The sequence below is a fragment of the Calidris pugnax genome, unplaced genomic scaffold (assembly GCF_001431845.1).
Source record: "Calidris pugnax isolate Ruff unplaced genomic scaffold, ASM143184v1 scaffold44, whole genome shotgun sequence".
Lineage (NCBI taxonomy): Eukaryota > Metazoa > Chordata > Aves > Charadriiformes > Scolopacidae > Calidris > Calidris pugnax.
In genome coordinates this window covers 49398367-49412514 of record NW_015094506.1, presented here as the reverse complement: position 1 = coordinate 49412514, position 14148 = coordinate 49398367, and the positions used below count along the sequence as shown (strand labels likewise).

The 14148-nt window shown below is 38.7% G+C and overlaps 1 protein-coding gene across 1 annotated transcript in view; it reads left to right on the top strand.

Annotated features, from left to right (window-relative positions):
• The window catches only part of SEMA3E (sema domain, immunoglobulin domain (Ig), short basic domain, secreted, (semaphorin) 3E), a 146245-nt gene extending 132666 nt beyond the window's left edge, over nt 1–13579 (top strand). The window contains exons 14-17 of the mRNA XM_014964315.1: nt 2129–2295; nt 8254–8321; nt 9857–9996; nt 11886–13579. Coding sequence (XP_014819801.1) covers nt 2129–2295; nt 8254–8321; nt 9857–9996; nt 11886–12338 — 828 coding nt within the window. The 3' untranslated portion in view covers nt 12339–13579. The remainder of the gene's footprint in view (nt 1–2128; nt 2296–8253; nt 8322–9856; nt 9997–11885) is intronic.
• The last annotated feature ends 569 nt before the right edge of the window (nt 13580–14148 follow it).

Sequence of the window (14148 nt, the reverse complement as noted above, 5' to 3'; positions counted from 1 at the left end):
CCAGCTCCCAAGAGGGCTGCTAACTCTAATAATTCAAGAAATATCTGGAAAATCTGGAAAGTATTGTAAAAAAGCTGCCAGAGCAATCCAGTGGTTGGAGAACAAACCTTCTTGTGAGAAGTGAAAGTAGTTTAACTTTTTCAAGATATCAAAGAAAAGACTTACAGAAAACAGGATAGACAGATATAAAATTTTACCCAACAGAGTGACTATTTAATGTATGTGTATAGGGATTCTTAACGATGATGGAAAAGCAATATCAAGAGTAAATAACCAAGTTCAGCTTTTTGAATGTAGATAAACTCAATCTTGAGATAGGACGCAGTTTTCTGGTACTAAGGAAAATTAAATGTTGGAATACATGTAATGGACTGGGTTGGCACCAAATAATTTTGTCTTTAAAATGAAATCTGTAAGCAGAATTATAACTTAATTGAGCTTATGTAAAAAAAAGTTATGTAGCTTCTCTACTCTAGCATTTTGGTTGGTCTCTTTTGACCTTAGATTTTGTGAGCCTGTGGACATCTCCTTGCTAGGTTTGTCTCAATATCCTTATAACACTAACCAGTCTTCACTAAGTCAGTGGTACAATAAAATATCCTGTTTCAGGGCTAAGCTAGTTATCTGCAAAGGCTGGGAAGGAATGTTTTTCTTTGATGTTCAGTTGGCGAGATATCAGATGTTTTTTGCCCTTCTGTGATGAACCAAGACTTAGAGTAGTCTTTACCCCTGCTAAAAGATGAAAGAGAAAAGTCTCATCTTGTATGTCTCATTGAAAGTGTTGTTCATGTCTTCTGGGACAATCACACGGCAGCCTTTACAGACAAGAAATAATTCCTCTCAAACAAGGATCCTAGGTGTCTTCTTCATTCCAGTTGGCAGATTGAGTCCATGCTATCATATGCTTTATCTCAGCTGAAAAAGTCTTCAAGAATTGCTGTTACCAGTCTCTCCTAGTCTTTTCTCCTTGCATTTCTAAGAGTAAATTTTTTGTGACCTAAACAGAAGGTGTAATTAGGAACAAAAATGAACGATCTGGGTTAATTTTGTGTTTTGTGATAGGCAAGCCAGAATAAATGAGCTGCATGTATTTTCCAGCTTTAAGAATTTTAAAATACCAGATTTTGAAAGCTTGGTCTAAAAGTGGGAGTTATGGACTAAGTTTGGCCATTAGGATAAGCACAGTTTAAATATTCATTAGGAATCCTTTTTCTGACTGGTAAAACCATGGTGAACCATGCATAAGCAGTTCCTATTGCAGTGCACACTGCATATTTCTGTGTTCACTCCATTTACATTTATCTGCAACGAGATTTCTTATCAAATCACTGTAAATTCAAGCTATTCTCTTCTGAATTTATTATGCCAGCAAGTCATGAATCAGACCGATTGTCTTTCACTTGATTTGAAAAGGATATTTCTGTGAACTCAGAAGATTCAAACAGTCTTAGCACTAATGCTGAAAAAAACCCCAAATCCTACAAATAAATATGAAAGAAGTACATTGTGACCAATTAATTTGTAAGGAAATACTGCACAGCACCAGGAAAAAAGAAATCTCTCTTGTGCACTGAGGGATTACACAAATCACAGTACATGTGCATGTACACATAGTGCATGAGTATATGGGACCATATTGTAAGTATCCACACCAGGAGTTAAATTTACTTTATAACTCCCATTTTAAGATTGAGATTGCTTAAAACTTTTGCAAATTTGAACTTGTGTTTAAAGTCTTTCATGTCAAATTTTTTGGGTTTGTTTTGCAGACCTGTTAAGTGACAGAGAAGTATAAAAAGGGAGGCATTGAAAGTATCTTGAGGAAGAAAAAGAAATTAAATCCCTGCCTATTCAAACACAAAGCTTACAAAGCTGAAACTTCAGAAGTGAGGAAATGCCAAAATAAACTTGTTCATTTTACATTCTTTCTGCTCCTCTGTCCTCATGCTGGAGAGTTAGTCTGTAATCAGATATTTTGCTATAGAGTAACTCTGCCTCCCTCAGGGCACAGGCTGGATGCACAACTGGCAAGCAATAATAAAGCTAATGTTTTTTAATAACCCCATCGGTAACAGAAGTTTTAGTGGAAGTCCTAGGAATTTAATCATACGTGGTGTATTTTTTCCAGCAACAGCTCTACGTTGGATCTGAGTCGGTTATAGCTCAAGTGAAGTTCCACCAGTGTGACATGTACGGCACGGCCTGCGCTGATTGCTGCCTCGCCCGGGATCCGTACTGCGCTTGGGATGGGATCTCCTGCTCCCGATACTATCCCACAGGAATGCAGGCAAAGAGGTGAGAACTGCTGCTTTCCGTGATTTTCTTTTTTGCAAAATACCCATGTAAAGAGTACCTACCACAACACAAGGTATTTCGTATCTCCCCCTCATAAAAATAAGTGAGCACTGAGAAGATATGTTAGCTGCTAATTTATTAGCACAACCTTAGGGGATTGCATAGTAGCCAAATTAACAGGCTGGCATAAACCAGTGTAGTACCAGGAATACTTTTGTGAATGAAGCAAATTCACTTAGTAAATATTTGCAGTAAGTTTTAAACAAACCTCAGTTTCCTTATACATTTCCTGGTGCACAGAGGATTCGTTACAACTTCAGAGACCTATTTTGGTAGAATTATACAGCAAATATATCCCACTGCAATAAAATATACAACAGAATTTCCAAAAAAAGCAAAGAAGAATCTTTGTTAATAGTTAAATACATTCATTAACCAAAAAGAAAACAGACTATCTGCAAAAGCTAAGGTTAGGCTTAGGGTTTCCTCAGTGAATTTATCAAGAAAAGTTACTCTAGAGGCCAGTTCAAAGCACATTCAGGTGCTTTAATTCTTCCCTTGGGTAGAATTCTCCTCTATGTCACCATTCCCTTATTCATGGCTCTTGGCCTTCACTCTTTTGTGCAGTAATTTCCCATATACCTGTCATCATCCCTTCACTCAAACCCAAATTCTCCAATTCAGCTACACATATACTTGATCAAGCATCTAGAACGTGCATATCCAGACTTTTAATCCAGACTTTTTTGCAAGACTTTGTCAGCTTTGCCACTAGAGAGAGTGATTTCTAGCCTTAGCAGCAAAACTTTGGTAATGTATAATTCAAATCCTTTCTGGCTTTTTTTTTTTTACAGTTACTGTTTCTGCAAAGATATGTTTATACATATTAGACATATATGGACTGCAAAGATTAGAATAAATTGAGTAACTTCTGGAGACAGTTTTGAAAAACAGTGGAGATGATTGAGTCAAAACCAAGTCCTAATATCCCAAATAGATTATTATTTCTTAAGGAAAAAAACAGGAAACTGGGGGTTTCTATTTATTTTTTTTTTGTCCTGCACACCTTATCTTTCCATGAACCCGGATGCACTCAAACCAAATGTGCTGTTGACTATAGCCAGGCACAACAGACATTTCTCTGGATTTGTCTGAAAGATAATAAACACAGTCATGTTACATTGGGTAACATGACTTTTTGGGTAAGGCACATAAAGAAATAAAAATGAGAAATACAACTAATGACTCAGTGTAATTAAGAATCTCTTGGATTTATTATACTAAGACATAGGTAAATCCAAGAAGGAAATCTACACCACTTTTACAAGCAGGATCATATGAGACTTCTGCTCTTGCAGACCTAAGAGAAGAAGTGGGCTCTGGCTGTCTGGTCAATGTGAGAAGATTCTGGCTAAAATTTTCAGGCCCCAGATTAAGAGAGATGAGCAGCTATATAGTGGGCCACAGAGATTAATTTCCTGCAGTAGGAAGAAGAAATTGGATTATCATAATTATAAAGCACTTGGGTTACTCAACTAATGATGTAAAAGTCATTTGGGGAGAGGTCATTGGGGGTTTTTAAAAATTTCCTACCAACCTCCTAGGACTGTATTAGCATTTACGTTGTTCTGCAGGCTACTTATTGTCTAAGGAAAGATAAGAGAAACTCACTCAGTCCTGAACTCTGTCGTACATTTTTAGCATATTTCTCACCTAAGACAATTTCCAGAGCAGGAGCCCTTAAGTCCCCTGATACACATATTTATCCAGGGTTGAGTGATATGGGCAGCACCCCAGGCACCTTCCTATGCCTTACCTCCTCAACATTCAGCAGGTCAGTCTCTAAAAGAAGAAAATACTGTTGTTATCATCCTCCTTCTCTTAAGATAAGCGCTGCAGCAGTGGAGAAGGGATTTGCACTCAATTGAATGTTCTTGAAGTCTGCAAAACTTGTTTTACATGTAAGAGTGTGGGGAACAGCCAGGAATAGCTAATAACGTTGAGAAGGACAGATGGCATTTGCTTTGTTCACTTTAGCTCATAGCTGGCTCTCAGAGCATTTTAAAGTGGTGAGCTTACACTAGCTGTGTGGTACACACAGAGACAGGGAAAGCTACTCAGGACATGTTATGGAAATTGTTTTAAGTTCCCTCCTGCGGGGTACCAGGCGGAGATCACTGCTGGAAAAGGCAAATCTCAATAGACAACATGGAGTTTTCTGATACTAAGCAACCCCAAGCAGGCAATAATCCTACTGTGGCTGCCCTGGGCTCCAGATACGATTCATGCTACGCCCCAGAGCATATACATATGGATTTGGCTTTGTCTCAGGGCTCCAGATTTCTGCTTAAAGCTGTGCTGGGTAGCACAAGCAATGGGAGCACAAGGGGCATTGGAGAGCACTTGTTCTGCCTGTTCCTGGCAGCCCTCTCTTCATCAGGGGTTATAGAGCTGTGCCTTACAATACAGCACACCTGAGTTGGCTTTAATACCACCTCCATGTGTTCAAACGTGTCCCTCATACAGTACCTTTAGGTGGGCTTTTGACTGGTAAGAGCAGTGCAGTAAGAGCACTGCTAAGAGCTCTCTTTCTAATTCCAGTCCTGCTGGTGAAGTGTTGAAGGAAGCAGGAATGTACAATGTTTCCTCCCCACTGATTCAAAAGCTCTCTGCTTTAGATCCTAATGCCTCCAAGGTATGACAAGTGTTTAGAGAAACATGAAATAGAAAAACTGCAAGTTAAGGTATGTACAGGGTACAGAGAGAACTTCAGCATAAATACAAAACAACCTCTGCTTGACAGCTGGTACTAATTTGTTGAATTGTGAAAGCCTATATTACAATTCCTTGTAAATGCATAGCTCGGATGATAAATAGATATAGGATTTAATTAAGGTCAGATGAAACCTGAGCTCAAAATCCCATATTTTCATGCTGGCAGAACGGCACGCTATGATGTTGTGGTAGTTACAGGTGTACAGCTCCTGCATACTGCAAATACTTAAGATGACAGAAGGAAATTATATTGCATTCAACTTCTATGAAGTGTGCTTAAGGAAGCAGAAAGGTCCAGGACTTAAAAAAATGCTTTAGTTCACTATTAACTCTGCAATCTGATTTAGGCAGGTTCAACTTTTATCTAAACAAGCACTATATTCTACAAGTGAGATACTTTGCTGTGCCAGCTCGCCGTCCAGGCTGAAAAAGGGCTGAAGTAATTCAAAAATGTCTTTCAGCTTGGGTAGATCTGTTAACCTGTGATTCTTCAGCTAATTTTAAGAAGCTGACAGTTGCACTCCTGCCTGCTCTTTCTCTCTGGCCTCTTTCTCCACAATCCACTCCACCAGCAGACACACAAACACATGCTTGTCTCTCATGGTTAGCAAGGGAGCTCTGAACAGATGGGTTTTTTCCCAAATCTATGTTGTTTTTCCCTGAAACCTCCTGGCCTTCCTTGTTGCCTGCCTGCGATGGGGTGCCCAGGCTGGAGTGGGGCAGTGGATCTGCAGTGACTTCAGTCTCTCGCTAGGGGGCGCCACAGACCGCTGGGGCAGGACGGGGGGCGGGGTTAAGGGGCTGCCTTCTTGCAGCTCAGTCCCTGTGCCAACCCAAATGTCAATCTGTTGTAACGTGTTTGGGCAAAACCAAGCTCAATCAACTGATTTCTTTCTGCAAACGACAACGGTGCCTTCTCTCCCTGAGACTTTTCGGCTTTGCCTCATATATCCCTGAGAAATAATAAAGAAACATGAGGATGATGGTGATGAGGATGATGATGACAACTATTGCCTTCTTGCATATCATTTTTATTAAGTTCCTGGAAGCACAGAGTTAGATTGAAATCTAAATTTATGAAGTTATAGATTGCAAAAGACACTTCCATATATTCAGTACATTTGCTAGTCACTGAAAATTGTTCCTTATCCTAGTTTACCTCAGGAATTGTCTGGTACTCTATTATTCATGGAATACTGAATGAAATGATTACTAAGAAAAAATAATAAATACCAGGCTTATGTCAGTATTTGCAAAATAAGTTTATCCCCCAGCATCTCCCTCTCTTTCAGAGCCTCTCCCCATTTTTTTTCTTCTTCAAAAAAACAGTAGCAAGTGAAGGAAAATGTATCTTCCCCAGTGTTTACACTCACAACAGCAAAATTCCATCAAAAAAACATTACTTTTTCTTGAATGCTTTTAACAACTGGAGAATATGCTGTCTTACAGGACTTGGATTTTTTTAGTTTCACAATGATCTTCAGGAACCGCAGAGCAAATAGCACATGCCTGCTAACTGTCCTGTTCCTGCTAGATAGGGCTGCTGGGCCTGGCAGCAGTGGCATTTTCTTGTCTTTTTCAAGGCTAATGTCTGTACTACTTATGTATATTTGTGCAAGAGAATTGTCTCTTCTTTGTGTATACAGATGTGCAAAGCTGGTGGAAGCATTATTCAGCACTGACACTTTGCAGAGTTATCAGTAAGGAGGGCTGCAGCATCTATACATCACAATGAGAACTCCCTGGACATGATGAAACCCTGTCGCTATCTCAGAATCTCAGCTTCCATTTAATAATGTTCATGGATTTTCAGTTCTTCTGCTTAAAAGGCCCGATGCATTCACCACTGAATTTGCAGATTCCCCTGAAACAATGGCAAAATATTGGCTCTGCTACTCTGAATATCAGTAAAGGTTAAAGCTGTCCTATTGATCCACTTGCACACCTGGACCAGAATTCCATATGGGTGACAGAAGTTAGAAAACAATCACTATCTACTTCCAGTTTAGAAATGCAATGAGTAACATCCATGGGCAAGACCTTTAACTAGTATAAATCTATATAGTGTCAATAAATTAAATTTGTTTCAAATAAAATTCTGCCATGTGTGTTCACGTAGTGCTGGAGAAAAGCATTATTTTAGTAAATGCAAAGAACAACAAAACTGCTTGGCTTTGTGTGTTTCTGCACACACCTGCTGTGTAAGATTTGCCACGTTGCATATTTCTGTTAATCTGTTATGTATGACAGTGGTAACACTGTGTAGAATGTCTTTATGCAAATCATATGAAAGGTATCCTTAGTATAACTACATTTCAGGTTGTTGGAAATACTACATCAGGCAAGATATGGCATTCCAATAGGGTTTTTTTTGTTTTGCTAGTAAGCAATCTGAATTTTATTTATCAGGATACTCAGAGCAAAATATTGCCATATAAAAGCACAGTTCTTCTGGGAATGCACCTTACAATTATGGTTTTCATTGTTTTTCTGTTAATATATATAAAAACCCCAAAGCCCAAAACTCACAACAATTTTTTGCTCAAAACCAATTGCATTATTTCCAGGTCACAACCCCAGGTTCTGACCACAGCTCTGCCACTAGCTCAGTTTCTAGGCATGGGCTAGTAATGAATGTGTCTGTTTCTCTACTGAGAAAAAATGAACTTAACAACTGTCTGCTACACAGATGTAATAAAACAAAGTATTTACTCTGAGCTTTGAGATTTTGAAGTGAAAAAAATAACATGAGAGCAAAGGATAAAAGAACTACCATTCACATACATGGCAAACTGTTCTAAACTAAGAAAGGAGAATTTCCTTGGCTTCCAGAGAGAGAGAAAACACAAAGAAAGGCTAAAGGTCCCTTTGACTTTTCCTAGCACTGAGTGTTACCCAGTTGATCCAGAGGATCTTGCTTTAATATCTGTCACATCACTGTAGTTATTTGTAAACTGGATATATATTTGTGCCTCTTCACCAGACAAGTCTGTTTCTTTTTTTCAGACATGTGATTTCCAACAGGTTGACTATAGAGAAAATGCTGAGGCATAAATAAGTACTTCTCACAACAGTCCTAAATTTTAGCTCCTTACGCTTTTAATGAATGCCACTTTAGCATAAACCCAACAATCTGTAAGCTAAACATGTTCATCTCAAACAATTTCATTTTTTCCCCTGCAGACGTTTTCGCCGACAAGATGTTCGACACGGAAATGCCGCACAGCAGTGCTTTGGCCAGCAGTTCATTGGTAATCTACTCACACGTTTACAAATTGCTAGCAAATGCCTGGAGCAGAGAGCACAGGCTTTGCCAAGAGCATAAGCCAGACCATGATCTCACCTGAGTTTTTTTACTGGTTTATTCCTATAATAAGGAATTATGATAGATTATGAGAGTCATGGGGATGAGCCCACGTTATCCAGATTTAAGAATGACTTTGTTTCGATAGCAGGTGAGGTTCATCCCACAGCATTCATATAGTCCTGCAGTGCTGTCATTCAGACCAGGGATGTGGCTAATGCATCTCAAGGGCCTCCAGTGGAAATCAAGTGGAAAGATGGGCAGGGATAAGAAACAACAGGACTGCATCCGGAAATGTGTATGAAATGCTGCCAGGACACTCAGCCAGAACTGAGAGAGCTCCATAGCACAGAGATGACATGTCAGAACACAAATGTGTATTTATGATCATCATCAAGCTTTGTCCTAAAAAAAGATAGATTACTGTGTCTAATGCTGTTTTCCAAACCTTGGAAAGTGATGATTTCAAAGACTAGTATTGGGAAAGGCAAAACAGAGAGAAAGCAGTTGCCTGGACATCCTCAGTATTTTGCAGGATAACACCCAATACATTTATAATGGAAAAAAAAATCGAATATAAAAGGTTCTTTTAGATAGATAGTCAGAGAAAAGATATTGTCAATATATAAATATTAGATAGATATTTTACCACAGAAAGCTTCATTAAAATTGGAGATCATTGGAGGATATAGAAGATTTTGAAAAAGTATATTTAAATATGAAATATTAATTATACATTAAGTTTGAATCTGCAACAGAGAAGTCACAATGATATAAAATCCTGTATTTTTAAGGTATAAAACTGATTGGTCTCAAGAATATTTCTTACTGCTGTGGAGTAAAATTATTTCATTAATGAGGCAATTGGTCTCCTCTGGTGTAACAACTAGCTTATCTTCCTCCAGATGTTTTGTTGGATCGAAAAGCAGAATTGAGATTTGACTAATTTCATTCACCTTGCTTTTATTAGCACCCTTGGGCCAATACTAAACATTCATTTTATATGCATATAACATGGATATATATAATTTGGTTAGGGTATTTCTAGTTTTTAAGAGTGTCATTCTGCAAAAGGCTATGTGCTCCCATTTTAACTCCTAAAAATATGTAATTATTTATTATATATAAGCATGTATTGAATCCTTCTCTTTCACTGAGTGAAAATGAAATAGATGAACTGTTCAGAAGAACCAGGCACAAGCCATTAGCAGTCTGAAAGGCTGAAATCTGTTTATCTATATATAATCTTAGCTGAATCACGGCACAATTTGGTCCATTTATCTTGTGGCCAGATCCTGTAAGAATCTGGGATGATTGGAAAATTCACTTAGTGGGTCAGACCTTCACCAGACACTACTTCTCAGTCACTATATGGTTGGATCTGAATTAAACTTCACTCTGAAAAGTAAATATACTTTGAATATGGAGTGTAACAAGTATTGGCAGTGACACATATTTTTAAAACGTTTCTCTGCCTTCCAGGTGAAGTCCTGGAGAAGACTGAGGAGCGACTTGTTTACGGAATAGAGTACAACAGCACCCTTCTGGAGTGCACCCCTAGGACTTTACAAGCAAAAGTAATCTGGTTTGTCCAGCGAGCGCATGAAGCTAAGAAGGAAGAGGTAAATATTCTTATAGCCTAATATTTTGATGAAAAGAGCCTGTGCTTAGGAATATTACATCTTTACTGAAAGGCCTGTCATGAGTTGCTCTCATGAATTAATAGATGTGAGAATTTCATCTGGTGTTTGCATTCAGCATCTTGAATGCAGATGTTAGAAATATAGCGAAACTTGATTGAAGATCTCAAACCAAAAGAGAATCAAACACTTCTCTTGCTGTGTTATTGCAGAGGTGAAATATGTACATATTGCTCCCATTGTTAGTCTAGTTTAACATCTATTCTTTCTTGCTGCCTCACCTATTGCATGACAGAACCTCCTGAAAATAGGGGTTGGTGGATTCTCTGCCACTTTTACATCTATTTCCCTATTATGAGACAGGCTCTATCTTTCCAGTAGGTCTTTATATTACTAAGATGAATTTGTTTTAATGGTTCCACCTGCAACTTATTCCATTTTTTTCCGTGAATAATTATTTACACATCAGAAGAAGAAAAGTTCAAGCAAAGAGAAATAGATAATATTGTGATAGAATCACAGACGGGTTTAGGTTGGAAGGGGCCTTCAAAGATCATTTAGTCCAACCCCACTGCCATGGCAGGGACATCTTTCTCTAGATCAGGTTGCTCAAAGCCCCATCCAACCTCACTTGAATGCTTCCAATGATGGGATCAACTGCTCTCGGAAATCTGTTCCAGTGTCTTATTACCCTCAACATAAAATATTTCTTCCTTATGTCCAATCTAAATCTACCCTCTTCTAGTTTAAAATCATTATCCCTTCTCTTATCACTACAGGCCCTAGTAAAAAGTGTCTCCATCTTTCCTATAGTCCCCCTTTACATATTGAAAGGCTGCTATAAGGTCTCCCCTGAGCCTTCACTTCTCCAGACTTAACAATCACAACTCCCTCAGTCTGTCTTCACAGGAGAGGTGTTGCAGCCTTCTGATTCTTTTTGTGCCTCTCCTCTGGAGTTTTCCAACAGGTCCTTGTCCTTCTTATGTTGGGGCCCCCAGAGCTGGACAAAGTACTCCAGGTGTGATCTCACAATAGCAGAGTAGAGGGGCAGAATCACCTCCCTCGACCTGCTGGCCACGCTTCTTGTGATGCAGTCCAGGATATAGACAGTGAACACACAGTGCCAGCTCATGTCCAATTTTCCATCCACCAATATACCCAGGTCCTTCACTGCAAGGTTTTTTTCAATCCATTCATCGCCCAGTACTTCTCGTCCCCTTGTATTCGGCATCTTAGTGTTAAATAGAAAGATGGAGATGCCATTCTTCTGAACACTTCTGCTGGCTGGATTAGACAGCTGTGTTCTCCCTGCTTGCTAGCATCAGAGAATACGTTGCAGTTAATAACCTAGCTCTCGGGAGCTGTAGGGGGAACTCAAACACCAAGCTCAGAACTGTGGCTTTAAGACCTCATTGGCCCAGCAGTTAGAAATAAAAATGTCTATGGGTGCTGCCTCAAAAACATTTGTCAATGTACAAGAGCATTCACAGGGACAGTTATTGGAGGTCACCTGGCAAATGCCCATTTGTTTTCTATCCACTAGTTTACTTGCATGTTCAACCCTATTTCCCTCTATGATTTAGCCACAAGTGACTAACCCACGCTGGGAAAACAGGAAAGTATCTGCCCCACTATCTGTTCTACCATGCTTGCCAGATTCTCTAGATTGTTTTCCTTTCACAGCTCAACTTCTTTACTTCAAGTAAATATTTTCTTTATTTAAAAACTGTGAAATAAGGCAACATGGATTCCTAATTGTCCTCTTGAAATGTAATATTATGTTCATGAAAGGACATTTCAGAAGTAATTGCACTGATTTAATGTAATAATAAAGGCCTGTGCTCTATAACTGCATCAATTTTGTTTTTCAGGTGAAGACAGATGATAGAATAATCAAAATGGACCTTGGCCTCTTATTCCTGAAGCTGCATCGTTTGGATGCAGGGACCTATTTTTGTCAGACAGTGGAACACAGCATTGTTCATACTGTCAGGAAAATCACCCTGGAAATAGTTGAGGAAGAGCGTGTAGATGAAATGTTCAATAAAGACTATGAGGAGGAGATACCTCACAAGATGCCATGCCCAATGCAGAGCAGTATACCTCAGGCATCAAAGCCATGGTACAAGGAATTTCTTCAACTAATAGGTTATAGCAACTTCCAGAGGGTGGAGGAATACTGTGAAAAAGTGTGGTGTACAGATAAGAAGAGAAAAAAGCTAAAAATGTCTCCATCCAAGTGGAAATATGCCAACCCTCAAGAGAAGAAGGCAAGGATCCGGCCAGAGCATTACCGGTTGCCCAGGAACATAGCTGACTCTTGATGGACAAACATCCATCTACTGTTTCTGGGCAAGATTTTATTTGGACTTAAGTAAGAGGGTGAAATCAGTCTTGGTTTTGGTAATTGACACAGGTTTATATATGAAATATGAGGACTGAAAACAAAAATGCTATGGTAAGTTATACTGTACACTCATGATGACTGTTTAGAAGCATTTTAAACAAAATCTTCTTAACTTTCTGATTCTAAGTAGGTCAACACAATCAGAGTTTTGCATTAGGGAGGACGTGACAATCTTCAGACTTTGAGTGCTTGAATCAGTTTCCTGTGTGGACCATGCTTGCGCTGTATATTGTTGCATATGATGGCATATTTAAGCAAATTCAAATAGCTAAGCATTCACAAGCAGATGACAAGTATAACACGTTTTTTCTTCGTTTCACAAATTTCTCATGCTTCTGAAAGCAGCACGTCTTAAGATCTTTCCTTTTGATTGTGACCTGTCTGAGTTTCTCACTGAGAACAATGAGTTGTGTTAATACAGTGTACTGCTATTTGTAAAGATAATGAAGGGAAAATACTATTTACTTCCCAACATTTTTTGTCTTATCAGTCATTTATGAAGCGCAATGTGCTCTCACAGCTAAATAATATTCCCTAGTAACTCGATGTAAGTCAAATGCATGCTGAGAACACAAACAGAATGAAAGTCTTCAACTTATCTATATAAAAATTTGGAACGATGGTTTAGATAGAAAACGAGTCTATCTTGTTGCTAGTAATGGACATTGCCTTAGTAATGACACGAATTAAGGGAGTGCCCTCTTGTGGCAAAACAAAGTAAAAGCTGATGTTATCTCTTTTCTGAAGAAACGTGTAAAGCAAGGAGGTATTACCCAGATCCACAGCTGGTTTGTTTTCAGCACACACTTCTAGTCTCCATGTGCTAAATCCACAGATTTAGAAGGAAGGTGGAAGTCATTTATGCTGGAAAGACAGCATTTAAAGTAAGTAATGTTTTATGTTGTTAAAGTGCTTATGGGGTAAAATGCAGTCATAAAAAGTTAGGATGTAGATTAAAAACAAGAACAGCATTATGCAGCTGTGTTTCTATAGTTTCAGGGTCTGAGTCAGGTAAATCTTTTCCTGGTATGTAATCTCTGGTCAAAAGGGCTGCTTTGCTGCTCTTGTGAGCGATACCAGGAGAGGTCAAAGAACCAAGTCACTTAGAATCTAGGTCTTTCAAGACTTACTTAAAAAAAAAAGAAAGAAAAAAAAAAAGAAAAAATATATGTCTGTAAGTACAAGAAACAAGATGCAGAAAATGCAGAAAAACTAGCATTTCACTACTTGTGAAATCTGATATTACATTATGAATTTGATTATTTTTTTTTAAATTGGAAATTTAAAAAAGATATAGGGAAATTATAAACACAAATGAGTTAACTCCTCAAATGAGAACATGATGCCAATAGGGGAAATAGCCAGGCTGATACAGATTTTGATGCCACCAAGAAAATATACAAGGGATTCACCAGTCACAAGGTTCGTATTGATCTTCAGCTTCAAATCAGGAAATAGTATTTAACTCAGTGGGAATTACCAGCCTGGATAACAGAGATTTGCTAGGTTTGCTGTGTTAACAAACACAACAATCAGTGCTCACCCACTGTTTTCTGAACAGCTTGTGTGTGAGAGATCCCACAGGTGCTGGCAGGACCAGAGAGCTTTCCTGTGCTTCTCTGGGAACAGAGGCTGTCCCAGTCTTTGAAAGGAGTCTGTGGGCACAGTGTCAGCAACTGGAGAATGAGGAAAACAGGGTTTCACCTTGTGTTGGTATAACAGCAGAT